Source organism: Betta splendens, chromosome 3, assembly GCF_900634795.4.
Source record: "Betta splendens chromosome 3, fBetSpl5.4, whole genome shotgun sequence".
Taxonomy (NCBI): domain Eukaryota; kingdom Metazoa; phylum Chordata; class Actinopteri; order Anabantiformes; family Osphronemidae; genus Betta; species Betta splendens.
The window spans coordinates 10,318,580-10,346,354 of record NC_040883.2 but is presented as its reverse complement, the minus strand read 5'-3'; the positions used below and the strand labels follow the sequence as shown (position 1 = coordinate 10,346,354).

The following is a 27,775-nucleotide window of genomic DNA, read 5'->3' as shown; positions in this document are numbered from 1 at the left end:
TGAAGCTGGGCTTGTTTTTGTGTGGAACGTCCCTTTAACTTAGCGCGGGGCTGATCCACCACCACACAGCTCAGGTGCCCTTGTTCGCTGCTCTCTCTCTCTCTCTCTCTGAAAACACATTAATCATAGCAGACTCCCACATCTTCTCACCTCCACCTCCTCCCCGTCCTGCTTCTTCTACTCCTCCGGTTCTCTTCCTCTGGTGCTGGAGGCAAATGGGTCACCAGCAGCTGAAGGACTGTTTTCACGCTGGTGACGACACAGAACCGGCTGCAGACCGGGGCCTCTGGAGACCAGCGGCCTGAGGCTGCTGCTGTCAGAAGAACCATGTTAGTGCAGGTCCTACCCTCTAAACACACCATGCTGACATCTTGTCTGAAACACAAGTAAAGACATTTCCTCATAAATATTTATGAGGCTCAACACTGGCCTGAGAGGCAGGAAATCAGCTGCTGTAGCAGCAGCAGAGGCGAAGTAAAAGAGGAAAATGGGGCAAACTCATGAACATTCATAGGCAAGCTGATTATGTCAGAACACGGAGGAGCAGCTGAGCCGGTTCTGACGTTACGGTGCCCCCTGCTGGCGTAATGTGGTCATTACAGATCCTGGAGCGCAATTTCATGGAAGCAGATGCTGGAATGTTAGTTTGAAGTTGGACTAAAGGCCCGTTGATCTCCTTCCACCATAACCACGGACACTCACTACCTGGTAAAAGTACGCCCTTCATTCATTTGACATGTAACGTCCATAAATAAAGTTGATTATTGCCCAAAACCAAAATAAATAAAGTTGTTTATTGTGTCAGTATTTGCATCTATTTGCAGGTGAAGCTCCAAATCAGGAAAACAACACAATTACATGGTCTGAGACTCAGGATGGAGGTTAATGATCTAAGTCTAGGCCTCAGCATAAAGCTCAAACAAGCCTGTACAGTTGTACTGGTCCTGTGTGTAGACTGACATTAGTACTTGAGTGGAATTTTAAAGGTTTTTTTGCTGAACTGCTACAATGACCTGGAGGATTCTAGAACTCAAATAACGTCACAACTCAATCAATGATGTAAAGCTGTGCTTCAGTAGCTGACTGCTGCCCTCTGCTGGACTGGCCTCAACATTGTTCCTGAGCCACTATGTTTTCATTATGTTTATGACAGTAAAAGAAGGAACCGCACAAAAAGGTTATTTACATTTGTGAATTATTGACATCTTTAATCTTTCATCCAAGGTGAATATGTAGAGTTTTTTGAACACCACTGGAGACATTAGTCTCTGTGTCACTGATGCTCCCTCCGGGACCAGCGACTCACACGCCGGAGTGGAAAAGTGCAGAAAACCTCAACACGTCTTATTGGTTTCGTTTGAGATGTGAACTAAAAAGGTCACGTGTGACAGTATCGCACTAAGTGAAGCCCAACGTCATCAGAAGGCAACAGCATCACTCGACAAGTCTGTACACGTGTCAGTAGTTTAAGCTTTTCCATAAATAGATTCTGTCCATAAATTACAATGTATGTACAGACATTACCCTGAACTCAACAGAACCGGATCAGTACAGAGAGGTTCCACCCTCTCCGGCCTCCTTTAAAAAGAAGCGTGCTGTGTAGGAACAGTCTCATTAGATTAACACAATAAAAAAATAAAAAAAACAATAAGAACTGTACAAACATTGGGGAAGGAAATAAACGGAGTCTGTACAGACAAGGACTCACTGACGTCACATCGTTACACTGTAGTCGCTGATCTACACACAGCTTCACACTTTAAAGGGAACAGGGTGACGGTGTAGTGTGTCCGAGCCTAAAGAGGTTTACATCCACATGGAGAATCAGTGCATAGTTTTAACTCAGCATCACGATTATGTGCAAGGTACAAAAGCAGAAAGCAGCAGCTGGTGCTGACGTCTGGATCTGGATGTAAAACGAGCAGCTGACAGACGGGGGAAGTTTGTGCTGATCCTAGATCAGGATCAAACCAGAGGATGACTCTGCCCTTTCTCCTTAGGTCTACATTAAAGCTCAAGCTAAGCATCGTGTCTTAAGGCTTAGTTCGCCACAAACATTTGCTGACTAAGCAAACCTGTGCTCATAAACCGTCTTATTAAATTAGGAACAAAAACGAAACCAAAGCAAACAAGCAGCTGTTTAGCTTAGAACACTGTGACCAGCTGAGCATGAACCCTACGGATGAAATATGACTTAGTTTCCTGGCAACATCATCCAGGACAGGTGTGACTCATGGAGAGCACTGGAAGCATCTGCTGCTGCGGTCGACGAGCCAGCTTTAGTGTTTACCATGCGTTACAAAACGTACAGACTTCCGCTTCACGTCCAGAGCCTTCGTGCGACTCAGCTACACGACACCCGTGAGGCACATGACCACAAGCACGTGTATCGTCAACAAGTAGGCCAAGAAGAAATATCGAGAGCGGGCGCGACTCGTCAGCAGCCTGGAGAAGTAGAGGCTCCTGCCCCTGAGCCAGCGTCGACAGGTCACCATCCCTCCCCTCACCTGGAGGCGGAGAAGGAAGAGTGAGACGGGACGAGGTGATGATGAGCTCATCAGCTAGGACTCAGACCTGCTCCGTACCGTTCTGGTTATTAGAGGCTGGTTCGGGTTGAGACTGAGAGCCTCCCACTCCTCCTCCGCGTCCATCTCGATACTGAAGTCCCTCTGCCCGTCTCTGGAGCCAACACTGCACACAAAAACAGCATGAGAGGTGGCGCCGCGCAGACGTGGAGCGACATCCCAGACACAGGCGAGGGCGTCACCTCTTAGCTCGGTCCTCAGCGACACGCAGAGCCTCCTCGGCCGACTCCCTCCTGGCTCGCTCGTCTGTCAGATGTAGCTCCAGCTCACGCAGCCTGAACACACACACACATGGAAACAGCTGCTGAACAGCACGTTACATAGACGCACATACTGTAGCACAACCTGAGCCGCTTTCCCCACCTGTCCCTCAGCTGAGCGTCGGCGTCAGACAGGTCCGAGACGTTGCTCCTCTCCTGTGGGGCTCCTGGTGCAACCTCAGCGAACACTGACCCCTGGTGGATGAAGTGGTGAAGGCGTCAGAGGAGTCCTGCTTCAGCGTGTGTGTGTGTGTGTGTGTGTGTGTGTGTGTGTGTGTGTGTGTGTGTGTGTGGGGGGGGGGGGGGGGGGGGGGGGGGGGGGGGGGGTACAGCTAGGAGACGCTTTAACTCTTCTCACCTGAGCTTGTCCCTGAAGCTGACTTTCCAGCCAGTGGCAGCGGTTCTGTGTGTCCCTCAGCGTTTGGGTAACAGTCCTCAGCTGAGCTGCAGCAGCTCCCTTCTCCTCCACTGCCTGTTGTAACTTTGAGGGAGAAAGCAAAAGCTGCTTTTAGAAGGGCGCTCCGTTTCTTTGCCATGCGGTCGCTAGGTTTCCACTCTGACACCCACCTTGGTGCCGAGTTGCTGGAAGTACTGGTCTCGCTGCTGGATCTCGTACATGCAGCGCTGCAGGTCTGTGTGGAGCCGGAGCCGCTCTGCCTCCAACCGGTGCACCACCTCCTCCGAAGCAGCGGCTTCCTGCTGCATGGAGGGAAACACACCAGGATTCTGGGTCACAGCTGTTTGGTTTACATGCTGACAGTTATCCAGTAGAACCAAACTGGGTTAGATTAAATAAACTCACCTTCACCACTGCTGTGAGGTCCTCTTTGTGTGACCTACACAATAAATGTTAAATATGAGTAAGCTGCTTTGAACACAGAAAAACTCTGCACATTAATGCCAACCAGCGTTTGGCAGGTGCTTTGTACAGTTTGGAGAAAAACAAGTGTCCAGGTGTGATTCCTTTACCTCAGCGTGGCCACGTCTTCCTGGGATCCGCTGGATTCCTTCCCAGGAGGAACATCCTGTCTTGTTTGCTGTAGCTCCTGCATCTTCTGCAAAAAGTCAAACAGTCACGGTCAGAAACAGAAACTGAGTCCCAGTGAGCAACAGGCACTGACATGCAAACAAAGGTGAAGCGATGGCTGAGCCTTCATGCTGTCCACACAATGAAAACACAGCAGTGAGAGGAAAGCGCAAGCAGCAGCCGCTGGCTGCACTTACCAGGCCTTCCTGCTCACTCTGCACAGCCCTGCCTGCCCGCCCACTCACAGCATCTGGACCCGGACCGGACTCCGCCGCCCGTCTGACCTGCAGCAGCTCGTCCATCAGCCTGTCTCGGTCGTTCTGCAGGCTGGCCATGGACCTGGAGAAGGCCGACAGCTGCCTCCGGTACGCCTCGTTCTCCAGGACGGCCTGCTTCAGCTCCTTCTCTCCTGCTGAGGCGGCCTTTGACAGCTCATCCACCATCTTGTTTAACTCCGTGTGAGCGTCTGTGCTCTCCACGGCCTTCAGCCTGTGAACAAGGACGTCCCTCTCTTTGGAAAACGCGGCCAGGTCTGAGGCGGCGTCCTGCAGACTGCGCTCCACCTTGTTGAAGGCCGCCTGGGTCTCTCTCAGCTCCTCGTCGTAGCGGTTCCTCAGGACCTTGAAGTCTTCGATGAGCTGGTCGCGGTCGTTCTGCAAAGCAGCCATGGCTTTACACAGGGCCTCCTTCTGGGCCTTGGCGTCTTTACTTTGCACCTTGGCCTCTGACAACTGTTGCTCCATCTCCAGAAGTTCCTTCGCGAACTCTGCCAGCCGCCGGTCGGCCGCCTCGCGCTCGCTCCTCATCAGCTCCACCTCGCGCTCCAACGCGTGCAGCTCGCTGTTGTACTTCTCCTCGGCGGCAGCCAGCTTGTTTTCTATCTCGTTTTCCACGACGTGGAGTTTTTCCTTGAGCTCGTCGATTACGACTTTGTCGGACAGAAGTCTTTGCTGGAGGTGGTTGCATTCGGCAGCCTTGGCTGCGACGGCTTCCCGCAGGTCTGCGATGACTTTGCCTTCGTTGGTTGTGGCTCTCTCCTTTTTCTGGTTCAGTATTTCCGTCTTCAGTGTCGATGCCTGAGCCTGGAGCTTGGACAGTTCAGCCTTTAAGGCTGCACCCGCCTCCTCCTCCTTTTGTAGCTCCAGGCGAGACTCCCTGGACTGCTTCTCCGCGGCAGCCTTTTGGTGCTCAAGGGTTCTGATCACATCCTGCTGCTTCTTGAGCAGAACCTTCAGCTGGTTGTCCTTCAGAGATAAAACCTGATTGAGGTCCTCCCTGTAGCGAAGCAGCTGAGCCCTGAGCATCGCGTTCTCCGAGTTGAGATCGTCCATCTGATGCAGCAGCTTCCTTATCTCGTGCTTAAGGCCTTTGGCTGCACCACCTTCACTGTCAAGCGAACCCTCTTTGCCCTTCAAGCCCAACTCGCTCTTCGCCTCCAGTATCCTGTACTCTGACATCACACGCTCCAGCTCACCCTGTAGAGACACCATGGAGTTCTTGAACGACTCCACCTTCGCCGCCATCTGCTCCTTCTCCTGGGTGTCCTTACTGACTTTAACTTGCAGATTTCTGACCTTGGCGTCCATCGCCCTCAACTCCTTGCCGGCCTGTTCCCTCTGGTAGCGCGCAGACGTCAGCCTGTCCTCGTACACCGCCGCCTGGGAGCGGTAATTGGCCTGCAGTTGCTCCAAGTAGCCCGACATCTGTCCGTCTTTACAGGACAGCAGCGAGGAGATTTCAGCGTCTTTGCTCTGGAGGAGCGTTTTCAGCTGCAGACAGATTCCCTCCTGCTTCTCAAAGTCGCCCTGGACTTTGTCCTTTTGCGACTGTAACAGCAGCAACTGAGCCTCTGCGTCCGCGCTGATCTTCTCAGTTTGCTGGAGACTCAGCTGCGCTTGGGAAAGGGCGCGGTCCCTGTCGGCGAGCTGCCGGATCAGTGCCTTTTTCTCCTGCTCCGCCCTCGCCCCCCGAGCGCTCAGCTCCTTCACCTGCACGGCCATGAGCTCCACGGACTCGGACAGCTCGGCGTTGCTGGCGCTCATCACAAACAGCTGCCTCTGCTGAGCGGCGGCGGCCACCGAGTACTCGCTCAGCGTCCTCTCCAGCCTCGACTTGGCCACGCGCACTTCGTTCAGGTCTTTTTCTTTTGCCCTCATGTCCTCCAGGAAGCGCTTGATCACAAAACCTTGTTCCAGCAGTTGGTTGTCCTTCTCGTGGAGGCTCTTCTGGTACAGATCATTCCAGAGGTTTGCAGCCTCGGCGCCGTGAGGAGTGGACGACAACGCGGACAGCCTGGCCTCGCTGGTCTCCGCCGCCCTCTTTAGAGCGTTTACCTGCAGGTCTCGAGCGTCTAGTTGCCGTTTCAGCTCATCGACCTTTTGACTCTCGTTGCCTTTTAGGTACAGGAGCTCCTCTATCTGCCGCTGTAACTCAGACTCCTTCTCGGCGTAGGAATGGAAGCGGCTCTCGTCTTCTACTGCAGCCTGCGCCTCAGGCTTCCTGTGCTGTGCCACCTGCGCAGCCAGTCGCTCCCTCTCAGCCTGGAGCTGCTCCGTCTCCTCTGTGGCCTCCTGCAGGAGCTTCTGGTGGGAGGTCAGTTCAGCTTCAGCGCGTTTCGCCCGCTCCTCTAACACTGAAACCTTCTCGGCACTCTTCTTCTGTTCTTTGTCCGCCTGCTCACGCTCCGACTGCGAGCTCTTCAGAGAACTCTCTAAATCTAAAATCACTTCTTGATATTTGATGCAGTTTTGCTGCAGCTGATTTATCTCCTGGTGCTTCTCCTTGAGCAGCTCCTGCAGCTCTCTCTTCACATTTTTAGAGCCCTGGTTGCCTCTCTGGAGATCCTTGAGTTTCTGCTCAAACTCTCGAACTAATCGGAGCTGCTCCTCTTCCTTTTCTTGGCGAACCCGGTCACTGGTTTCCTTACTGGCAGCCAACTGAATGGACAGCTGAGTGCTTTGGCTCTGCAGGACGTTCACAGACTCGGTCAGTTCATCGATTCTCTCAGAGTTCTTGAGAATCACGGTTTCCAAATACTCATTCTCATTTTTCACTTTGTCTGAAATCTCTTGAACATTTTCAAGCTCCTCTTGCAGAAGACACTTGTCGTCCTCCAGGATTCTCACCTTCTCATTTAGACTGATGGTCTCCTGACTGTGCCTGGTCATGAGGCCTTCCAGCTCCTTAATCACCTCGTCTTTCTTTCCCAGTTGCAAGTCATAATCATTTTGTATCTTCTCAATTTTGTCCAACAGATTCTTTTTCTCCTTTTGTAGAAAGTTGTTGATTTCCACCTGAGCACCCAGCTCCGTGTTCTGTGCCTCAATCTGTGCAGTCAGTGCATTGTTCAGAGTGAGCGCTTCATCGAGTTTCAGCTGCATGACGTTTGTGTATGTGTTTGACTCCAAATGCTTACTTTTCAGTGAGCTGTTGGCCTCTTCGAGACTTTCTGCCAACTGGCTGTTTTCAGCTTGCAGCTCAGTGAGTTTCAGCCGTAGATCTTCTGTTGATGCTTTTATTTGGCAAATCTCAACCTCCAGTCGTTGTTTTTGATCATTCAGTTCCGACGTTACCATTTTGTGGTTTTCATCCATCTCCGTCAATTCCTGTCTGATGCTCCGATTCTCTTCCTGCAGCTCCTCAATCCTTTGATATTTCTCTTTCAAGCTTTCGTTTTCCTCGTCTCTCTCTCTAGTTTGCTTCTCCTGCAAAGTCTTAAGCTCACTCTCGTATTTGTGCATCTTCCTAAGGGCCTCCTGCCGATCTCGTTTGGCCCCTTCCAGAAGCTGTCTCATCTTATCCATCTCACTGCCGACGTTTTCATAAGCTTGGAGGAGAGACTCGTACTCCTGTTTCAGCTCTGCGTGCTTGGACTTCCACTTGGAGAGCTCCTCTGTCTGAGAGTCCTTCAGAGACTCCAGCTGGCAGGAGAACGCCTGCTTCTGCTGGGTGATGTTCTCGATGGTTAGCTTCAAGCTGTCACAGGCTGCCGACAAGCTTCGGTTTTCATGAAGGATGCGGTCGACCTCTGCGCTGAGCTGCTCCTTCTCCTGGGTCAGAGACAACACAGACCTTTCCAGGTCTGTATTTAGTTTTTCCAACCTCAGCACTGATGACTCCAGAGCAGCTTCCTTGGCTTTAAGTTTGGCTGCTTCCTCCTTGAGCTCTTTTCTTGACACTAGAGCGGCTTGAAGTTTCCTGTTCAGAAGAGCCGTTTTGCCTTGGTTGTCCTGCTCGCTCTCTCTCTGGAGCACATCGGTGTCTGCTCTCATTTTCTGAATGACAGCTTCATGGATTTGAACTTGCTGCTGTAACTGTGACTCAAGTGCAGCAATGAGTTCTTCCTTTTCTGAAAGCTGAATCTGAGCCTCTATTAAGGAAGCTTCTCTTTCTTTCAGCTGGACTTGGAAGCTTTCGTCACAGCTTTTTACCGGCGTCTCTCTGAGAACCTCCACCTGTTGCTGCAGCTGTTGGTTCAGCTTCTCTGCGTCTTTCAGCTGCATGTTCAGCTTTGTGAGCTCGTCTCGGAGTTCGTCGTTTAATCTGACAACATGTTCTTTATCCTGCTTCAACAAATCCAAACCCTTTTCTGCTTCAGTACGACGCAGCTCTGCTTTTTCGAGGTCGTCACTGAGCCGCTGCTGCATTTCTGCTGACGTCCTCTGGGAGGCTGACATTTCCAAGGATTTCTGTGAAACTAATGCAACTGCTGCCTCCAGTTCTGCCTTCATCAGGCTGCACTGAGCTGAAACAGCCTCCTTCTGCTCCATCAACGTCTGGAACTTCTCTTTATTAGCATGAACATGCTCTTGTGTAACTTGTGCTGTGCTCAGCTGGGTCTTCAAAGCAGCGTTTTCATGAAGCAGAGCTTCCTTCTCCTGTTCAGCCATCAGCTCTGCTGCTCTGACGGCTGCGATTTTCTCTCTCAGCTCCACATTAACTTCTTCCAGCTCATTCTCCACCATCTGTAGTTTAGATTTTAAAGACTCTGTTTTTTGCTCTGCGATGGAGAGAGCCTCATCTTTATTTGACAGTTCAAGAGATACGTTATCAAATTTTGATTTCACACTTTCCATCTCTGCCTGCAAGTGAATCAGGGACTGACACTGTCTCTCCTTCTCAGCCAGAGACACCTTCAGCTCCTCCACTTCACCCACGTGAGACAAACAGGCCTTGTGGAGCTGCTCCAGTTCCTTGACGTTCTCATCAAAGTTGAGCTGGACAGCGTTGAGTTGGTTTGTCTGCTGGCAGTGCTGTTCCAGAAGAGCCTTATAGTCGTCCTTCAGTTCACACAGTTCCTGGGTCAGCTTCCGTTCCTGCTCCTGAGCCTTCTTCATTGTCTCTTTGCGAGCCAACATGGCCGCCTGTGCCTTCTTCTGCAGCATGGCTTTTTCTACCTTCACCTGTGCAAGCTCGCTTTCTAAGTCCACAACTGTTGCAGCAGAGGAGGATTTTTCTTCCAGCTCGTCTTTACAGCCCTTGACTTCACTCTGAAGCTCCTCTAACTTCTGCACCAACTCGTTACGTTCTCGCTCAAATTTGGTTCGTTCCTCAGAAACCGACTGAAGCATCTGAGACATGGCGTTTTTCTCATTCAGAGTTCGCAACAGCTCTGACAGACGTGCTTCTTTCTCATTTAGTGCCGTTTCCAAAATCTCTAATTGTGTAACAAATCGATCACTTTGCATCTTGTGTTGAAGGATCTCTGCCTCTTTCTCAGCGATGCTCTTCTCAAGACAGGAAACCTGTTCTTGATGTGTGTTCTCTGCAGCCTGAGCCTGACTCCTTACTTCCTCCACCTTTTCTCTTAGGAGTGAAACCTGACTTTCATCACTCAGACTCTCTTCTTTCTGTTTTTCATACTGCTCTATTTTTTTCAACAGCTCCTTCCTTACGATTAAAGCAGCCTGAAGCTTTTTCTTCACAGCCTCTTTTTCTTTAGATCCCTTTGCTAGCTCAGCATTAAGATCATCATTTCTCTTAAGTAGCTCCAGTTTCTCTAATTTATTTGCCTCGATTTCAGTCTGAACAGCGAACAGACGCTCCTCTAACTGCTGACAGGTGTCTTCTAGCCCTTTCATGGAGGTTGCATGCTCTTGCTCTATGCTTTCTACTTTGGCTTTTACAGACACGTTCTCCTCGCTGAGTTTCATTCTTTCGTTCGCGGCGGCTTCCATGACTTGGGCAATAGATGCATCTTTATCTCTTAACTGCTGACTAAGTCCAGCAAGCAGTTCCTTCTGCTGACTTATCTGGATATTCATGCAGTTGATTTGCTCGTCTTTTGCTTGCGCCTCACTGAGTAGGGACGAGTGTCTCACAGCAGCTTCTTTCACTTTCTCTCTTTCCACTTTCAGCTGATTTTGTAAAAGTTCTACAGTGTCCTGTAGAAGAGTCAGCTGCTGGTTAATACTCCTGTCTCCTTCATTAAGTGCATTCTGGGTTTGTTGTAACCGTGTAACGGTTTCATCCAACTCATTTTTTAAAGCATCAACCTCAGACTCATGAGCCTCTTGTACCTGCTTCAGCAGATCCTGTAACGAGGCAGATGACGACTCAGACGAGGCCGCTAAGTCTACGTGGCCACCGTTTGTTCTTGTTAGAAGTTTGTGCAAGTCAAATTCCATAGTTTTTAGAGTCTGCTGCAAATTGTTGTTCTCATGATCCTTCTGTTGAACTGATGCTAACACCTTCTCCAGCTGAGTCCTGGATGCCGATGCCTCCACCTCTTTGGCGCTCAGCTGATCAGATCTCTGCCTAATTGCAGAGGACGCCTCCTCAAGTTTCTCATGCAAACTGTCCAAATCTTGCTTTAAAGCATTAACTTTAAGATCTTTAGCTTTCATCTCATTTTCAACACTTCTTAACTGCTCTGCTAGGAGGTTCTTGTGCTCTTTTTCTCTTTCCAGCACTAACAGCCACTCCTTCTCAGAGTCCTGCAGTATCTGCTCTACCTTTTGAACGTTCTCTCTTAATTCACAAAGTTCCTGATCTTTGGCACTAACCTTGGCTTGAAGGTTCTGCTTCTCAGACACCATCTGCTGCAGGTCCTGGCTCAGGCTGCTAGACTGCTGCTCCATTTGCACCTGCGACATCTGTATCTGATGATGTCTCTGCTCCAGCTCTTCCCTCTCTGCAGTGAGTCTCTTCACCTCCTGTTGCAAACGTGCGTTCTCTTGGCGGGCGGCATTGAGATGCCCCTGATGCTCGTCCCTGAACAGACTGACCTCATCCTTTAACCTCTTGTTTTGCTCTTCTAATTTCTGAATGTCTGAGACGAACTGAGATGCGTGTTTGGCCTGAGCGGTGTACTGGCTGTTGATGGCATGTAGAGCCATTTCTCTCTGCTCCAGATTCTCCGTCAGTGCGTTCATCTGTGCTACGACTTGAAGGTGCTGTGCTTTGAGTCGTTCCGTTTCGACAGTGAGCACCGACACGCTTGCCTGGTGAGAAGCGAAGGCCTCTTCCTTCTCCTGCAACAGGCTGGAGTTCTGCTCCTCGGTTTCCTTGAGTTTCTGACTGACCACAGCCAACTCATGGCTCAGAGTTTCTATTCTGGTCTGTGCCGTCAGGTGCTCGTTCCGAAGGTTAAGAACCTCATCGCTCTGCTGGGACAGGTGCTTCTTCACATCTTGTAGCTCCTCGAGGTTGGCTGCATATTTCTCCTGCAGGTTGTTGAAGGCACTTTGTGTTTCTCCTGCTGACCTTCTGAGGTTTTCAGACTCAGACTGAAGCTGCGACACCAACTCTGTACTTTCCGTGAACTGAGACTTGAAAAGCAAAGCCTCATCCGCTCTCCGCTGAGCATCCTGAAGAGACCTGGATTTGTCCAAAAGAGCTGCTTCTTTTTCTTCCAGGTCCTTTTTTAGAGTTTCCACTTCAGCTGCCTGTACCTGTATGGTAGCGTTGAGCTTTGACACAGATTCTTCCAGGTGTGAAATCTGTTCTTTGAAATTCTCACACTCTTCTTCTTTGGCGTGCAGACTAGCTGAGGAATGACTCTGATATTCCAGACGTGTCTCTTCTTTCTTCTTTAATGCATCTTTTAGTGTGAATGACTCTGCGCTAAGACTGTCAACCTGACTCCCAAGTGCGGACACGCAGTCTTGTAGCTCAGACACCTTTGCGCTCAAGCTCACATTGTCTTGTGCTTTCTGCTTCAGCTGCTCATCCTGCACAGCTACTGTGCTGCTGAGCTGCTGGACCAAAGCCTGCTGCTGTCTCAGGGACTCGTCTTTTTCTTGCACGTTCAAATGAAGCGAATCCTTCTCTGAGCGTGTGATCTCCAGTTCGTTTTCTCGCTCACTGACCGCCGCTTTAAGGTTTGACACTTCCTCTTGTGCTGCGGTCAGAGCGGTGACTGTCTTCTGAAGTTCACATTTGAACAAAGCATTTTGCTCGTTCAGGGCTTGAATACGGTCCTTAAAGTCCAAGATCTGTGCCCTGCTCTGGTCCATGTCTTGGCTCAGTTGCATATTTTCTGTGCTGAGTTTCTGCAAAGCAGCCTTGAGTTCGGCCATTTCAGCCTCGGTGGCTGCGGCGCTCTCATTCATGGCACCAAGCTGGCTGCTGAGTGAAAGCACGGATTCATTGCGTTTGTTGAGCTCGTCTTTATGACTTTGAAACTCGCTTGTTACTTCTCTTAACACCTGTTCTCTTTGCTGCATCTCTGCCTGCATCTGTGTTAGAAGGTCATTCTGCAGCTTGAGCTCGTTCTCATAAGTGATGCATTGCTCTGATTTCTGCTGAAGCATCACATCTTTCTCCATTAGCCCTGACTTGAGGACGGATCCCTGCTCCTGCAACATTGATATCGTGTCCTGAAGCTGCAGCAGCTGATCGCTCTGTGCCGCCAGCTGTGATCTCTGCTCCGACACCGTTTGTTCTTTCTCATTCAGGGACAGGTTAAGTTGACCGATTTCCATCTTTAAACCTTCAACTTGTTCTTGTAAACGCTGAAGTTGTTCTTCTGTCGCCCTCAGCATTTTGGACAGATTAGCACATTCACTGGTTTTCTCAAGCAAACCTGCAGAATTCGACTTTTCCGTTTCCTTAAGGATTTTTGTTATTTCATCTGCTGCAGAAGTCAGTTCCTCGTTGGTCTTCTTTAAACCTTCTATCGTTTTCTGATTGTCTGAGACCTGAGACTCCAGGCCCCTGTTTTTCTCCTGGAGCAAACCCCTCTCATTGGTGACTTCACATATCAATTTAACGTTGTGTGCCAGCTCTTCCTGCAGTCTTTGATTATCTGCTGTTAGGCTGCTGATCCTGACATTCAAACCTGAATTCTGCTCCAGAGCGACTTGTAGTTGAGTATTCAGGTCGAATACACGCTGCGTTTCCTGTGCAAGCTCCTTCTCTCTGGATTCACAAGCGGCGCGAAGTTGCTGGTTCTCCTCAGTCATCGAGTGGAAGCGGCTGTTGAAGCTGAGCAGCTCTGTTCGTCCCCGCTCTGCGTCAGATTCCAGCCGTCTTGTGTTCTCCTCCATGACGCTGGCCTGGTCACTCAGCGACTTAATAGTCTTGTTTGCCTCATCCAGCTCATCTTTGTGTTTATGACTCTGTTGCGTCATGTTTTCCAGTAGGTCTTTCACTTGTTGTCTGAGCTGTGAGCGTTCTTCATGGAGTAACTTGGCCTCAGCCTGCAGCTCAGACACAATGTTCCTCTGAGTTGAAACTTCACTGTGCAACGTGTGAAAGGCCTCCTGCTTCTCCGTCAACGCAGACTTTAGGCTGCATTCCTGCTGCTGAAGGTGAGACAGGGTTTCCTGAAGGCGCGTTTGCTGGTTTTGTAGATTCTCTAACTGACCGATGAGACGAGTGGCCGTCTGCTCTTTGTCTGAAACGCTGAGCTGGAGCTGGTCCACCTCAGAGGTCAGACTCTGCACCTGTTCCTGCAGGTGCCGCACTTTATCTTCACTGTCCCTGAGTAACTGGCTTAGTTGACCACACTCATTTGATTTTGCCAGCAGTGCCTCAGAGTTGGAGTGTGCGCTGTGTTTAAGATCTCTATTCAACTCGTCATTTCGAAGCGTCAGTTCCTCTTTATCCTTTTGTTGCTCCTCAATCACTTTGCTGTGTTGTGAAACAACTGCTGACAGCATCTCCTTTTCAGCTGTAACTTCAGCGACCGTCACTTCAAGTCTCTGTTTCTCTTGCGTAAGGGAGTGAATCTGATTCTCCAGACTGCTGTTGATTTCCAGAGCAGACATCACCTTGCCCTTCAGCTCTTTGACATTGTTCCTCTGTTGCTCCAGCTCCTCGTTCAGTGCTTTCAGGTTGTCCTGCAGCTCTTGTTTCTCTGTCTTTAAGCCTTTTAAGATGTTTTTGTGTTTAGAAATACTTTCAGATTTGGTTTGAAGTTCGCTGCTCAACTTCTTTTTTTCTGAATCCCACAACTGCAGCTCACTGTTGAATTTGTCCCTCTCGTTTTCAGCTTGTTGATCCTTTGCCTTTAGTTGATTTTCAAGTGATGCTATAGTTTCCAGTTTCTCCTGAATCACTTTCTTGAGATGTTCCTCCCTCTGGACCTGCTCCTCTAATTGTCTAGACAGTGACTTATTGTCCTCATTGTATTTTTCTATCTGTGACACAAGTTTATTCTGCTCTTCCTTGAAGGATTTCCGTTCCTTTTCATACATTTGCTCTCTTTCATTAAGCTGCTGCTGCAATTTCTCATTGCTACTGCTTTTGTCCTTGAGCAGTGAAGTGAGTCCTCCTGACTCCCGAAGCTTTTGAGTTGACAAAGTCAGCTGCTCTTTTAGAGACATGATGTGAGTCTCACATTCGGAAAGATGACTACGATGGCTCACAGTCTGTTTCTGAATCTCCCCTCGGAGGTCCTGAATGGTTTTCTTGTCTTCTTCAGCCTGCTTCATCAGATTTTCCACCTCAGCCACTTTGGAGTCTCTGTCCTGTTTGGATTTGACCAACTCAGTCTCATTGTCTGTGAGTTTCCCGACCAGCTCTGTGATCCTACTGTTCAGGGCCTGCTGGTCTGACGTCTGAGAGTCTCTGATAACAATGGCTTCCTGCTCTGCCTTACTCAGCGCACGCTCTACATGAATCAGGTGCTCTTCTTTCAGTCTGATCTCCTGCTTCAGCACCGTGACCTGTTCTGCGTACTCTGCCATGTTCCCAGAGAGGGACAAAATCTCCTTGTCCTTTTCCAACAAAATATCTTTGAGACCATCAATTTCTCGCTCACAGCTCTGGAGGTCATGGATAAGTTGGGCACGTTCCTCCAAATGGGTGGTGTTAATTTTGTCCAGCTCCTCATTAGTCTGATCCAGTTCAGTTTGTAATGTCTCATTGATGACTTCCTGCTTTTGTGTCTGTAATAAGACAAACAAAAAAACACAAGAAAGCATAAAATGTTTTCTTTCTAGTGCAAAGATTTCCCGTGTCGTATTTTACTACAAGTGGGGCCAAGGAATAAAATCGCACACAATTTAACGTTGTTAATAAAATCATACCCTCTCTTTCAGCACATTCAGCTTCTGCTGCAGGTCGGCGACCTCAGTCTTCAACTCTGAGCACTGCTTCTCTGAGCTGCTGCATTTCTTAGAAATATTTTCGAGCTACAAAATGGCAAAACAGAAATTTACAAAATGTGACAAAAAGAACAGGGACAAAATGCTAAAGCTAAGCATCAGGGGGGAACTTACAGTGTGCTCCGTCTGAACAAGCTTTTCAGTCACCTCCTTGTACTGAATCTCTTTTTCACCCAAAGATTCCCTGAGGCTGCTGATCAGCTCGAGTTTCTCTGACGTCTTGGCCAAAGTGTTCTCCTTCTCAATGAGGGAGCTTTCCAGGCTCTCCTGTGTGTCGCTCAGCCTGAAACATGGCAAAACATTTGACACTTGAGACCAGGCTGCATTATGAAAGTCAGCCAGTCTTCACAAAGAGAACATTCAATGATGATTGTAGCATAAATGATTTTAGTGGTTTAATTAGCCGCTTAAAATAAGATACATCTAACAGACTTAGATTTAATATAGGATACAACCCTAATAAATTAAATCAAGCATTAATTCAGACATGCACCCTTTCACAAATAGTAAATTAACATTTGTAGACCTCGAGGAAATGCAGGAAAAGCAGGTCGGATCTTGGTGGTGTCTATTAAAGATGCACTGACACATTTCACAGTAAACAGCAGATGTGCAGTGAAGAGGATTTTACCCTTTGAGCTGTTCGTTTAGACTGTTAACCAGTAGCTGATGCTTCTCTGAATCTCTGCTCTGTTGACTCCTGACACTGGCCAGTTGGCTCTGAAGTTTCTCCGATTCATTCTGTTGTGGCAGAAAAACAAATATCAACATGCAGATATAGATTCAAGAGAAGACTGAACAAAGCGTTACTGCACACAGACATGAATGGAAGCAGAAATGCTTTAGAGATGCTATTCACCATCACAACCGCTGCTACTGATAGGAGTGTTTTCTCCATTTGTAATTTCTGACTTTCATACTCACCATTTCATTTCAACATAAACCATTAAAATGCTGTTTGCATTACCCAGTGAATGTACAACAGAATACTAGACTGGCCTAAAATGTTATCTAGCACACGTGGATTAAAGAAGCACACCACACCGTTAGCCGCCACCGCACACGTACACACCTGAGAGACCCAACATGGCTGCTCATCGTCATCTACATCATACGTCACCTGTGTTAGAAGGGTTTGTTACAAGATCCTAGTCCTCCAGTGTACAAACGTGCAGTTCACTCAGCATTAAGTTGGTTCCATCTATCACTAAACCTGAAGCTACTGTCTCTGAACAGCTGCAGTCTTGGTCCTGTATGTGGAGATTACCTGCAGCGTTTCTATCCGAGCCTGCAGCTGCAGTCGGTCCTCCAGATCCTGACAGCGCTCCTCCAAACTCAGTATTTGCTCCTGCAGTTGGTTCCTTTCCAGTTCTAACTCTTCCACAACAGAGCGCAACCCCCCTAGAATCATCAGAGCAGAAATGTTTTAGGGAATCACACATAAAAAAAGACCACAGAAAGAAGAAGCATAAACTAAACTCTAAGTGTGGGCAGCGAGAAACATGAATCAGTGGGAGTCAAAGATTACAGAATGCTGAATCTTTTACCATCTATATAAATATTAATAAAAAGGATACTGGCAGAAGAAACAATTAACAGACAGGATGTGAAATAAAATTCTAAGAATCACAATTTTGCCACTGACCCCACAACAATAATCAGTATGTAAAGCACTTGCACAGCACATCATTTGTGTGTATTTATTAAGATTTTCCTGATGTAATTTTTGGCGTCATGACAAAAAGGAGCTTTATCGTAGACATACAACACAAGAAACGAAGAGGAGAAGAACATGCAAACAATAAAAAAAAACCCCACAAACTTACCACAGCTGGGACAGACTCACATACAATTTATTGCTTTCACCAGAATATTCCCAACAACACTAGTCAGGTCAACCAGCAAGCACATGTCCAACACAAACACTGTCAACTGATGAGAATGCAACACAGTGAGTGAGTGTTTGAACCTTCCAATCCAAAATAAATAGCCTGTACAATTAACCAACAGCCACAATGAGTCTGGAGTGTTATGATGAAACCAACAAAATATCAACCCAAAGACAACTTAAGGTTCCCAAATGACGTGTGCATGCCAGTGGAAACTGCCCAGCGGGTCTCACACCTGTGTCGGGGGTACTGTACTCGGGCCACCAACCTCCCATGTTCTCTCCCTCCATCGGGGTTGTGCTCTCCGAGGTGCTGTGTGGGTCCTGAAACGAGGCCTGGCCGTCAAATTCAAAGTCGTCCTGCAAGTAGAACACAACGCAGAGGTTGAAAGGCTGTTGAACGCAACACTGACATTTACTGTAGATATGAATTCAAACACTAACAAGTTGTGTTATATGAAGTAGTTGTCCTGTTTTCAGAAGATTGTTAGTCAGTCCAGCATCAGCATGTACTGTAACTTGAGCCTCATCAGTATCAGGTTGGAGCAGAGTTTAGCTTTGGTTGCAGCATGTACTTCTGCGTGTCATCATTTGCCAAAGAAGGCTCCATGTCCCTGTACTACCAGTCCGATCAGGTAACAAACTATAACCTGTGTTTTAGATTCCATTTATGGAACCATTTATGGTGACACAGACAAGAAGTGATGACTGCAAAGCCAACTTTGTCATGATTACATGACAGCACCTTTCATGCTAGTTTAAAATGATTAGGGCCTGAGTCGCGTTTCTCATGGAAGAATCTATTTTAGACACATTGCAAGACAGGGCATCTGAGAAGGGTTACTTAATATGAATAAAAACAAAACATCCAAAGTGCATGTCTACATTTACCAAATATCTGAAAATCCTCCTACCTGCAGGCTCCTCTGAGATGGAACTGCCAGTTTTTTGGCCCTGTGTTGACCGAGCCCCCGAGCCTGAGCCAGCTCCTCCTCCAACTCCTGCTGCCGAGTGGCCAGTGCTGGATCGGAGCAGCCAGGAAAGAACCAGTCATCCTCAATCAGTTTTGTGCCACAGGGAAAGGGGTGGTGGACTTAGGATGTTGGTATGGATGGGATGTGGGTAGGACAGAATGATGGCAGTGGAGGATGATGTTTTGAAAGTGGTGGTTCCAGAGTTCCAGAGCAGATATGAAGAATAATGGTAAAGAAGGTGCTGGTGATTTTGATTAAGAGGGAAATGAGGCACTTTCAACACCAGTAATAAACTCTATAACATCGAAAAACATCAAACAGTGAAGGCAACAAGAAGAGTATGAAGTGAAAGACTGAGAATCACAGATGAAGAGAAAGAGAGTTACTCAAACGGTTTATTTCTGTGCACGTCTGCACCTGCATAAAGTCTATGAACCTTCAAAGCAACATTCTGGTCAGAGCCATGCACACCTACTTTGCATAGCAGAGGAAATCAGCATTCAAACATGTGGGAGACAGAGAAGAAGAGGAGGAGGCTGTGGGAGGAGGAGCAGTGCCCATTCTCATGAGTCACACTGAAAGCCACTGCACACACGCACAGACTGGACTGTGTGTGTGAGGAGGTGGCGCTTTGATGAGGTTTGGATTTGCACTTGGCAGAATAAAATGCAAGCAAGGGGAGACGTAGCAGGCTGAGCAAAACATGTTCCCATCTGTTTTGTGACAACAGGTTGATTTGAGGGGGCAGCAGAGGCAAAGAGGAGGAGAGCAGGTCTGTGGGTTAAGCTGTGGTCAGTGCAGCATTAGTATCAGAACAGCCAGACCACAGCATGTGGAGGACACACATCAGTACTGTTGTTATGTCTGCATGATACAGCACTTTCCTTTAACTGAGTTTAAGAATGATGCAACTGTTATACAGAGCATTCAGGATTATGTGATAACTGAAGATTGTGATTGAATTGTACAGGTAACTATGTAATGTTAGTTAGTTATCAGCTGCCAGAAAAATAGAAGCAAAAGCATAGCATGCATCAGTGTTGGTGAGGCTTCAGTCACAATGTACAGTTTATAGCAACTGATACTTCGTGTCTGCATTGGTCAGTCAAAGCACTGCAAAAGTCACCAATAAACATGTGTCGATATGTTTCACTGTTGCTCAGAAACAACACCAGTCAACAAAGAAGCCGAGTCTAAACGCAATCACATTACTCTGGTTTCCCCTCAGTGCTCGAAGTAACAGACGAGAGACACACTGACAAAACTGAGATAATGCAATGTCCAGCATCATTGTTTGTGTAGCTGATGTCACAAGGCAAAGCCTCTGTAACAGGGTGAAACATTAGTTGTCCTATCAGTTAGAACAAATCAACCCACCCCAACAATGCCTCAATGTTATTAACGATTGATTGTTTCTAAAAATGTTAATAAAAAGGACAAAGAAAAGAAACAGTGGGACAGAAGGAAAAGGGCTAAAGGAACTGGAAGGAAGAACTGAGAACCTCTAAGAAGCAGTCTGCTACTGTACTGCCTGCAGCTCGACCCAGTGGAGGCAACGGTCAGGGGACCTGCAGGCAGTACAGTGAGCTGCCTCTGCAGAGGTCTGGAGGAGCCTGCATGCACAAAACTGATGGGAAACTGCTCTGTGTGGCTGCTCCCATCCCTGGAGCAGGGGCTGGAGAGGGAGAGTTGGGGTAGAGGTCCATGAGATGGGAGGCAGCACAGGGTCAACCAAACGCTCCCCGTTAACAAAAGGTGAGGACGGGAAAACAAAGAAAAAGAAAGTAATGTTCAGTCACACAACAGGACATTAACACAAATCCTGCCTGACACCAGGTCTGAAGCTGCTGCTGAACTGATGATCATCCACCTCACTGATGCCATGAATCTCCTCAGCTCAACAATGGTCACTTAGTCATGCAGCACCAGGACCAATGACTTGGCTTGTTTTGTATGACCAGTTTAACTAACTGTACATGTAAAATCACTGAGGAAATTACCCCCAGTACAAAACCATGTCACTGAAAAATCCCAACAACCACAGAGCTGATAAAAGTAGTGTCCTGACAATGGCACAGGGATCACAAGTTTAAAAATACAAGGGACAGTCTCACTAACTGGTGTCTGATGAAGAATGTGTGATGAGAGTGTGTAGCAACAGGATGGTGATTAAATATCAGCTTCACTGTCACTGGTCTAAATATTGGGTTATGCCAAGTTAAAAATACTTTGCATGTTATAGTAAACACAAATGTCACTTAAGGATATTACAGGATATAAATGAAATAAACAATGCTTGTGTTGCTAAACCAGGTTTTCACATCGTTCCTCTGCCGATAAGTTACTTATATCTACCAACTGCAACCCGGCCGGCAGTACGTTGGGGTCTTACCCTCTCGTTCCTCGTCCATGTGGCTGATGCGAAGGGCCATGGCGGCCTTTTCCTCCCTGGCCCGGTCCCTGGCGCTCACTGCCTCGGCTACCATCTCCTGCCACTCCAGGACCTGGCTCTGAGCGTCATCGGCGCTGCCCGACTCGCTTGCCTGTGGTCAGCAGCAGCAGAGACAGACAGGACATGGGCATTGAGCCACTGCTAGCATACCGGCACCCGAGCACAGGAGGAGTCCTGGAGGCCTGACCTGAGAGGCAGCCCTCTTGGTGAACTGCTCCAGGTCTGCTTGGAGTGTTCTTTGCTGCTCCTCGTATATCACCAGCTTGGCCCCCAACATTTCTACAGGTAACACAGTGGGTTTGAAATGGTGTTAGTGACGCAGGTGATGAAGACTTACCTGCCTACATGTACAAATTTGGCTTTGGGTCCGTTACCATTCTTCGTTTTCAGCTCCTCATATTGCTCCACTTTCCAGAGGTTTTCCTCTCGCTCCTCCTCCAGAGCAGTAATACGACTACGCAGGGCAGTGAGGTCTGGAGGAGCTCCCCCAGCCTAAAGAAGACGGGTCAGGTTACAAACACATCGGTACAGATCGTGTTTCGGTTTCTTTTGGATGTTTGTCAAAAACACTGTCCTGCTTAATGAAGAGATAGATGGCTCATGAACCTAAATGCCCATCTCACCTGGCTTTTCTTCAGCTCCTCCTCTAACTGTCTGATTCGAGATTTGGACCAGGCTTTCATTTTTAAGAACTTGGCCTCTGATTTGCTGGCCTCATCGGTTTTTTGCTTTGCTTGGGCTGTAAAAAATGAAGAAAGAGAAAGTCAGGGACAGAGCTGAAGGTGTCAGATTCATGGCTGCAGGAAGACAAGTTGTTTTGATGAAAACCCACAGATTTACTTATCATAATAAACTAATCACACCATGCAATCACTTTGCAAAAGGAGATTTAAAAGAAATTATGACACTAGAAAATAAACTGACCTTCCAGTACAGCTATTCTTTGGATGGAGGCTGAATCTGTGAATGTGTGTCCACCTTCTGGCTCTTCCTGACTGGCGGCTGGTGCTGCAGGTGAGGTTTTCCTCAGCTCCTCCATCTGTCTAAGAAGATCCTGTTGAATTTGGTTCACTTGTGCCTGATGCTGCTCAGTCAGTCGCTGCACCTCCGCCTGCTGTTTCTCCACCCGATCGCGAAGCTGTGCTCTCATCACATGCTTCTCCGCCTCCATCTTGGATTCCAGGCTCTCGCGCTCAACCTGCAACCGTCGCAGTCGTTCTGTCAGCTCCTGTGGAGAAGATAAAGCAGATAATGATTGGACACTAGAGAAAAAAGCAATGATGTTTGGATTAAAACAAGGGAACTGACCTTTATCTGCTGGTCTCTGCCATCCACCTCCCCCTGCAGCACATCAATGACTTGTGTTTTACCCAGCAGCACCTCTTCCTTCTCATGGAGTTTCTGTTTTAGAGCCTTCAAAAGCTGAGTGGAGGAAAATTAAGGCCATCTTATTAATATTGATAAGTATTATTCTATTTCATTTCTAAAGAATGTCTTCTTGGAATGTTAATGTTTTCTGTGTAAAATAAACTAGACTAGTCAACTGCACATTACACAAACAAATAAAAACCTTCCCTTCCCCCAACCAGGTGTTGTCACTACCTGCTCTAAATCTGCGCTAGCATCAGACTTGGCTGCCAAACGGAAGAGCTCCTGCTCATGCATCTGGTTGATTTCCGTCAGCTGGTTGTCTTTCTGAAGGATAATGTCTTTGAATGTCTGGATCTGAAAAGTAGAGAGAAGACTTGTATAATAATGTGATAATTTGCATATCTCGCACGAAAAAGTGTAACTGAACAACAAAAGCAGCACTGCTTGTATACATTTATAAATATTCAGAGAGAAAATACTGCAGGCTCTAAATCCTTTACACCTACATTCTGTTCGTACATGGTCTCCTTCTGGCTGTACTGCTCCTTCTCTGTGGCCAGCAGCTCTCTGAGGCTATCCGTCTGCTCCTGCAGTAAACTGTAGCGCTCCTCTGCTTCTCCCACTTTCCTGGTCAGACTCTGCACCAATAGCTGGAGCTCAGTCATTGCTCCACTATCTTCTGCCGCCTGAGGAGGAACCAAACAGCACCGGTCAGAGTGTTGGTTACTGCACTGGGAAACGAGGATTATTTCCTCGTAACATTTACCAAAATTCATCTGGTCCTTGTGACCTGACCCACAATGTGAATGGCAAACTACTGTATCAGGAAAGTGTGACTGTGACCTTTTGTGGCGTTGGTGTCATGGGCTGGTTTCCTGCCAGTGCTGTTTGGAGGTGAACAATGTAGGCTTCTTTTTCTGCCAGCTTCTTGTCCTTCTCAGTCAGCATAGCGTCCATTTCCTCGCCTCGCTGCCGCTGTGACTCCAGCATCATCCTCTGAGTGAAGAGAGTTGCACTTTTGGTTTGAAAAATTAAAACAGTTCTCAGTGCTTGTTTACCTCTCACCCAGTAAGTCTACCCGTGACAAACCACAGGGTATGGAAACACAAATGGAAAAAACACAAATATTTTACCTTGCTACCCAGCTCCTCGTCCCTCTGGGCAACCTGCTGCTCTAGTTCCTCAACTTTTTTCTTTAGTAACACAATCTTGCCCCGACTGGCTTGTTCTCCTCCTTCTGAGGACCCCTGATATAAAGCAAAGCATTTAATAAACTACAACTGCCAGAACAGACAAAACACAAAGGATTCAGTGTTGCTGTGTTTTGTATACACAAGGATTCTGATGGAACCAACCCAAAGTGGAACACAAGTTAAAAACCTAGAGCTGGAGTTGAGGTTTAGTAACTGGTTCGTGTGTGTAGTCCCCACACACACATGAACCTTTGTGTGCCTGTACCTTCTTGCTGTGCGTTGGCGTTCCCTGACCGCCCTGTTGCTTTTTCAGCTCCTCCAGCTGGTTGCTGAGTGACGTCACTTTGGCCTTGTTCTGGAGACGCAGCTTCGACAGTTTAGCCTCACACGCTTCCCTGTCCACCTGAATCCCAGACAATTAAGTGTTTACCATATGTGACATGTAAACACACAGCGAGAGGTTAGAGGTTAGAGTCACACAACTGCAACCACCAGGGTTTGGTTCCCGCTGATTGTCTTTAGAACATGTAACCCCATCGCGCTCTGTCTTCCACCATATGCTCTGGCCCTTCTCTAAATAAAAGGCAAAATGCCAAACAATACTTTAAAGGTAAGGGTTTAGTTACACTATCAGACAGAATTAAATGTAGCCAGAAACACGTAACATGAACTGAAGTAACAGGCAGAACGTAGACAGTGACGTGTGACCAGCTTGTAATGTTCTTGTTTCCATTCTCTCATAATGTGGATCAAAGACAAACAAGATCGGGTGATGTAACGTCTAACCTCGCATTCCTGTCTTTATTATGGCTTGACAGACTTTGACTCAGGAGGTTAATTGTTAACTAAAGCAGGATTTTTACCCCGTGGCCTCAGGAACTAACAGCAACAGCCCCTGTTGCTCTAACTACGGTATTTTAGATTAAATCATGTGACCAGCTGTGCCTGACTCAGCCACACACAAAGTCCTGATGCGTCTGCAGCTTTAGAAATACTAACATACCTAATCTGACTTAACTAACAATGTTTTAATACCAGTATCTTGACAAACTTTCATTATGATGATACTCCTTAATTTATTTGATTGCCCTACAACATATTAAACTCTCTCCTTCACTGCTATTAGCCTTCTGAAACCAGAACAGCCATCGTCCTCACCTTCAGTTGGTCATCCTTAGCGCGAAGGGCTGCATCCTTCTCCCTGATCATCTCCTTCAGCTGAGTGACAAGCTGCTCCGTTTGGCTCAGCCTCTCTGACATTTCCTCCACAGCAACATCTCCAACATTACCACCACCACCACCACCACTGTAGGGAGAACCAGGGCCCTGAGGAGAAACAAGGGATATGGACAGTTAGTGACCCATACAAATAGGCACAGAGTACAAAGACACATCCTGGCTAAAACGCATATAAGACATCTGAGCCTGAAATAAGAGCACTGTTAATTTTTTTCTTCTTTGAATTAGCTAAATGCAAAAGTTTCAATACCCAGTTGTATTCTTCCCCATAAGGAGTTGCCACAGAGGATAATTTGCACGGTTGTTATTGGCAAGTTTTTTTTACATTTACAGTATCAGGCTTTCAACTCCTGCTGCAAGATTCGAACCCACGAGCTTGGCGTCATCAGCACCACACTTTAACCAACTGCAGCTGCACACAGACTAACCCATATGTAAATCAATAAATGCTGCAGTAGTATCAGCTAAGATTGGGACTTCCTATTCTATAATTCTTAAATCTGCTGAATGACAAAACTAAATAGTGTTTGTAACAAAACATTTTGAGCAGTTCCAGCTTTTATTATATTTCTACCAAGAACTAATTCAAGGAAAAGCAAATAGGCTGTGAGGCAAATAGGCTGTGGAAGCAGAGGGATTTCAAGGCAGAGCAGGTTCTCCCTCACAGGAAGTGCAAAGCCCTGTGCTCAGCAGTCTCCCTAATTCCAGTCTGCATGTGAGCATTGAGCACGCTGGGCTTCCACTTAGCTAATTAACTGGAAGCAATCTAAAGGCTGCAGATTACATGAAATCTTCTCTTGAGTACATTTGTGACTTTTTTAAATTGAGCAAAACAGTTGTTTAAACAAATGTGGAATATGTGAAAACATTTCTATAGTAAAAAACAGATCAGTGGAAACGAGATATGAGACATGTTGCTCATAAACAAATCATATGACGTCTGTGATGCCACCACTGGTGAACAATCACAACGTGACCGTTGAAACAATAAAACAGAAGGATGAGTACTTACTTTAGAGCCTGGCTCTCCCTCCTCACCAGACAACCATTTCAGCATGGTTCCAGTTTAGATCTAACACACACACACACACACAAAATGATGAATGAAAATACAATATTTTGCTTTATTAAAACACATGACCTGGAGAAACTTGGCAAGTATATATTGAGAATCAGCCAAATAAGTATGAAAGCAGCACTAATAGAGAATGAGCTGCACACAGCAGACAACACTCTCTCGGTTCCTTCCCTTAAATATTTACAGGCAGCGTAGAATAACAAATGACAGACGGAGCAGCGCAGGGTCCAGGTCAGTTAATCAGCCAACCTGACAGCACAGGTCAGAGCTTTGTTAAGTCGGGGAGGGGAACGGATACCAGCCCTCACTACATCAGGCTGGACGCAGACTCTGTTTGACAAAGAGGCATCAACCAGTTTGCAACCTGAGTGACAGGTGTGGCCTTGTTTACCTTGTGGCTAGCACAAAACTGACCTGGTTAAAGCCTGAGCTGGTGCTAGTCTCAATCTCACTAGAACTCGATCTGCTGAACAGGACGAGCCACGTGACACCAGAATAATCAGGTCAGACTGGTTCTCTCTGACATTCCAGGCCAGCGTGGCTGTCTGGTACTTTCCTTGACATCCAGAGTCCTTACAGCTTCATACAGCCTGTTAAATACAACCAGGGCGTGTTTGACCTCGGGTTAGCGGAACCGCCTTCGGCTGTGGTGGCCGTATGTTGGTTAATGAGGAATCTCTCTACGCAGGGACACACGGATCTGAGCACAGTAAAAATACTGCAGCCGGAAAGCTGTCAATCCATGTCAAAAAAGAGCTAATGCCACATAAAGTTAAATAAATGCAGCCGAGCTTCGCTAACTAGTTTGACATCCCGACTAACCCGTTCTATGCTTCATTTGAGCCGCAGTCCCTCTGAGAGTTCGAGCACAAGGCCTCGGGCACCGGGCCGGTTATCTACGCTGACACCGGTCAGCACAGCTGGTGCTAATTCAGCTAGCTGCCAGCTCACTTTACTTTGCCAGCTAACTCTATGAGGGTTAGCTCTCTGCTAACTTAGCTAACGTTAGCATTAAACTGCACAACAACCGCAAAGCAGCCAACAAGCGTGTGTAGGAAAACGTCACTCACGGATTCTAAGAGAATTCACAGCGTCATGAAGAGCCCAGCCGAAAGCTCGCTGCGTCGACGCGACACAATAAAACTACATTTTATTAGCCCCGCATCGGACAGGTACGAACTGTTCACGTTTGTCAACAGACAAGTCGGAGGACCTTGCGTCTGCGCAACGCCGACGCCTCCTTCCCTCTCTCTCGCTGGGGTTTTACGGCAGGCGGCATCGAAAGTTGTTGCATTGCTGCCCCCTACAGGATTCTAATCACTTTTAAAATCCTATTAGACAGATCCGATGTTCTCGAGATGATAAAAGGTCGTCTGTCAGCGCCTCTACAAGTCAACGTGTCACTTAACTCCCTATCATCACATACTCCTAAAACTCTGTCGGTTCCGTTGTCATTAACGAGCCTCGAAGCGACTCAGTGTTTTACCAGATTTTATGCGTTAGAAAGTCTTAAACTTCACTTAATAAAACATGTTTAAGATTTTAAAACGCAGATTTGATCAAGATAAATAATTTAACAAAAAGCTGCCTGTGCTGCTGGCATCCCGCCGCTGGGGGCGCTGTGGTCTGGAACTAGTGTGTATGTGAACTGGTTCTTCTGAGACCATCAGCATATTTTTAGTCCAAATTTATTATTTATTATTTAATATTTATTTATTAAGCTACCTTGTCAGTAAAGCAGTAAACACATGCCATTAATTTGCTTATCATATGCTGGTAAGTGCATATTACTTCTACCAATTCTCAGAGGGAACTGTAACTTAGCAGTGGGCCTCACATATAATTATCAACTATTGCATAAGAAAACTACAGCGTACAAGCCCTGATGGCTGCATATGTCCAAGCCTCGTCACCTCTACTCACCCCTCAGCTTACGCAGGTTTCACCTCCCTGATTTAGTGTGTCTGGCTGATTTTAGCCTCCTGGACACACACACACACACAACAGACCTTCTAACACATCCACGTGTCATCTGTGTTAATGTTCACGCTGCAGATGAACAGATAGAAGCTACATTATCATGACGTTTATTTAGCTAAAATAAACTTGTGTTTTGGCTGAAGCCGAAGGATTAATGAGATTAGTAAATGGGGTTA

General features: G+C 47.3%; 1 protein-coding gene across 4 annotated transcripts; it reads right to left on the bottom strand.

Moving 5' to 3' along the window:
• Positions 1-774: 774 nt before the first annotated feature.
• On the bottom strand, positions 775-26,853 carry LOC114851809 (golgin subfamily B member 1-like). Of its 4 annotated transcripts, none has more exons than XM_055507277.1 (30): positions 26,690-26,853; positions 25,554-25,613; positions 24,461-24,628; positions 23,568-23,705; positions 23,243-23,356; positions 22,953-23,105; positions 22,616-22,795; positions 22,341-22,463; positions 22,047-22,160; positions 21,663-21,966; positions 21,362-21,477; positions 21,113-21,230; positions 20,926-21,017; positions 20,679-20,829; positions 18,227-18,333; positions 17,549-17,672; positions 16,692-16,825; positions 16,497-16,544; positions 16,056-16,165; positions 15,539-15,707; positions 15,347-15,451; positions 4,070-15,205; positions 3,815-3,900; positions 3,648-3,681; positions 3,413-3,544; positions 3,204-3,326; positions 2,949-3,040; positions 2,768-2,860; positions 2,586-2,691; positions 775-2,507 (listed from the first exon to the last, which is right to left on the bottom strand). In XM_055507277.1, exons 2-30 carry the CDS (start codon positions 25,596-25,598, stop codon positions 2,349-2,351), a joined length of 14,574 nt encoding a protein of 4,857 aa, XP_055363252.1. In that variant the 5' UTR covers positions 25,599-25,613; positions 26,690-26,853; the 3' UTR covers positions 775-2,348. The 4 variants fall into 4 exon arrangements, with proteins under 4 accessions (XP_055363252.1, XP_055363255.1, XP_055363253.1 ...); XM_055507280.1 differs by having other exon boundaries at positions 4,118-15,205; XM_055507278.1 differs by having other exon boundaries at positions 17,582-17,672.
• Positions 26,854-27,775: the final 922 nt, after the last annotated feature.

What these genes read in the sequence shown, in the direction of transcription:
- LOC114851809 (XM_055507277.1), bottom strand. Translation starts at nt 25,598, where the DNA reads ATGCTGAAATGGTTGTCTGGTGAGGAGGGAGAGCCAGGCTCTAAA. An exon ending in TGACACCAACGCCACAAAAG is followed by an intron (nt 22,796 to 22,952) that starts GTCACAGTCACA and finishes GTTCCTCCTCAG; the next exon opens with GCGGCAGAAGATAGTGGAGC. An exon ending in TGAATGTGCTGAAAGAGAGG is followed by an intron (nt 15,206 to 15,346) that starts GTATGATTTTAT and finishes GTCTTATTACAG; the next exon opens with ACACAAAAGCAGGAAGTCAT.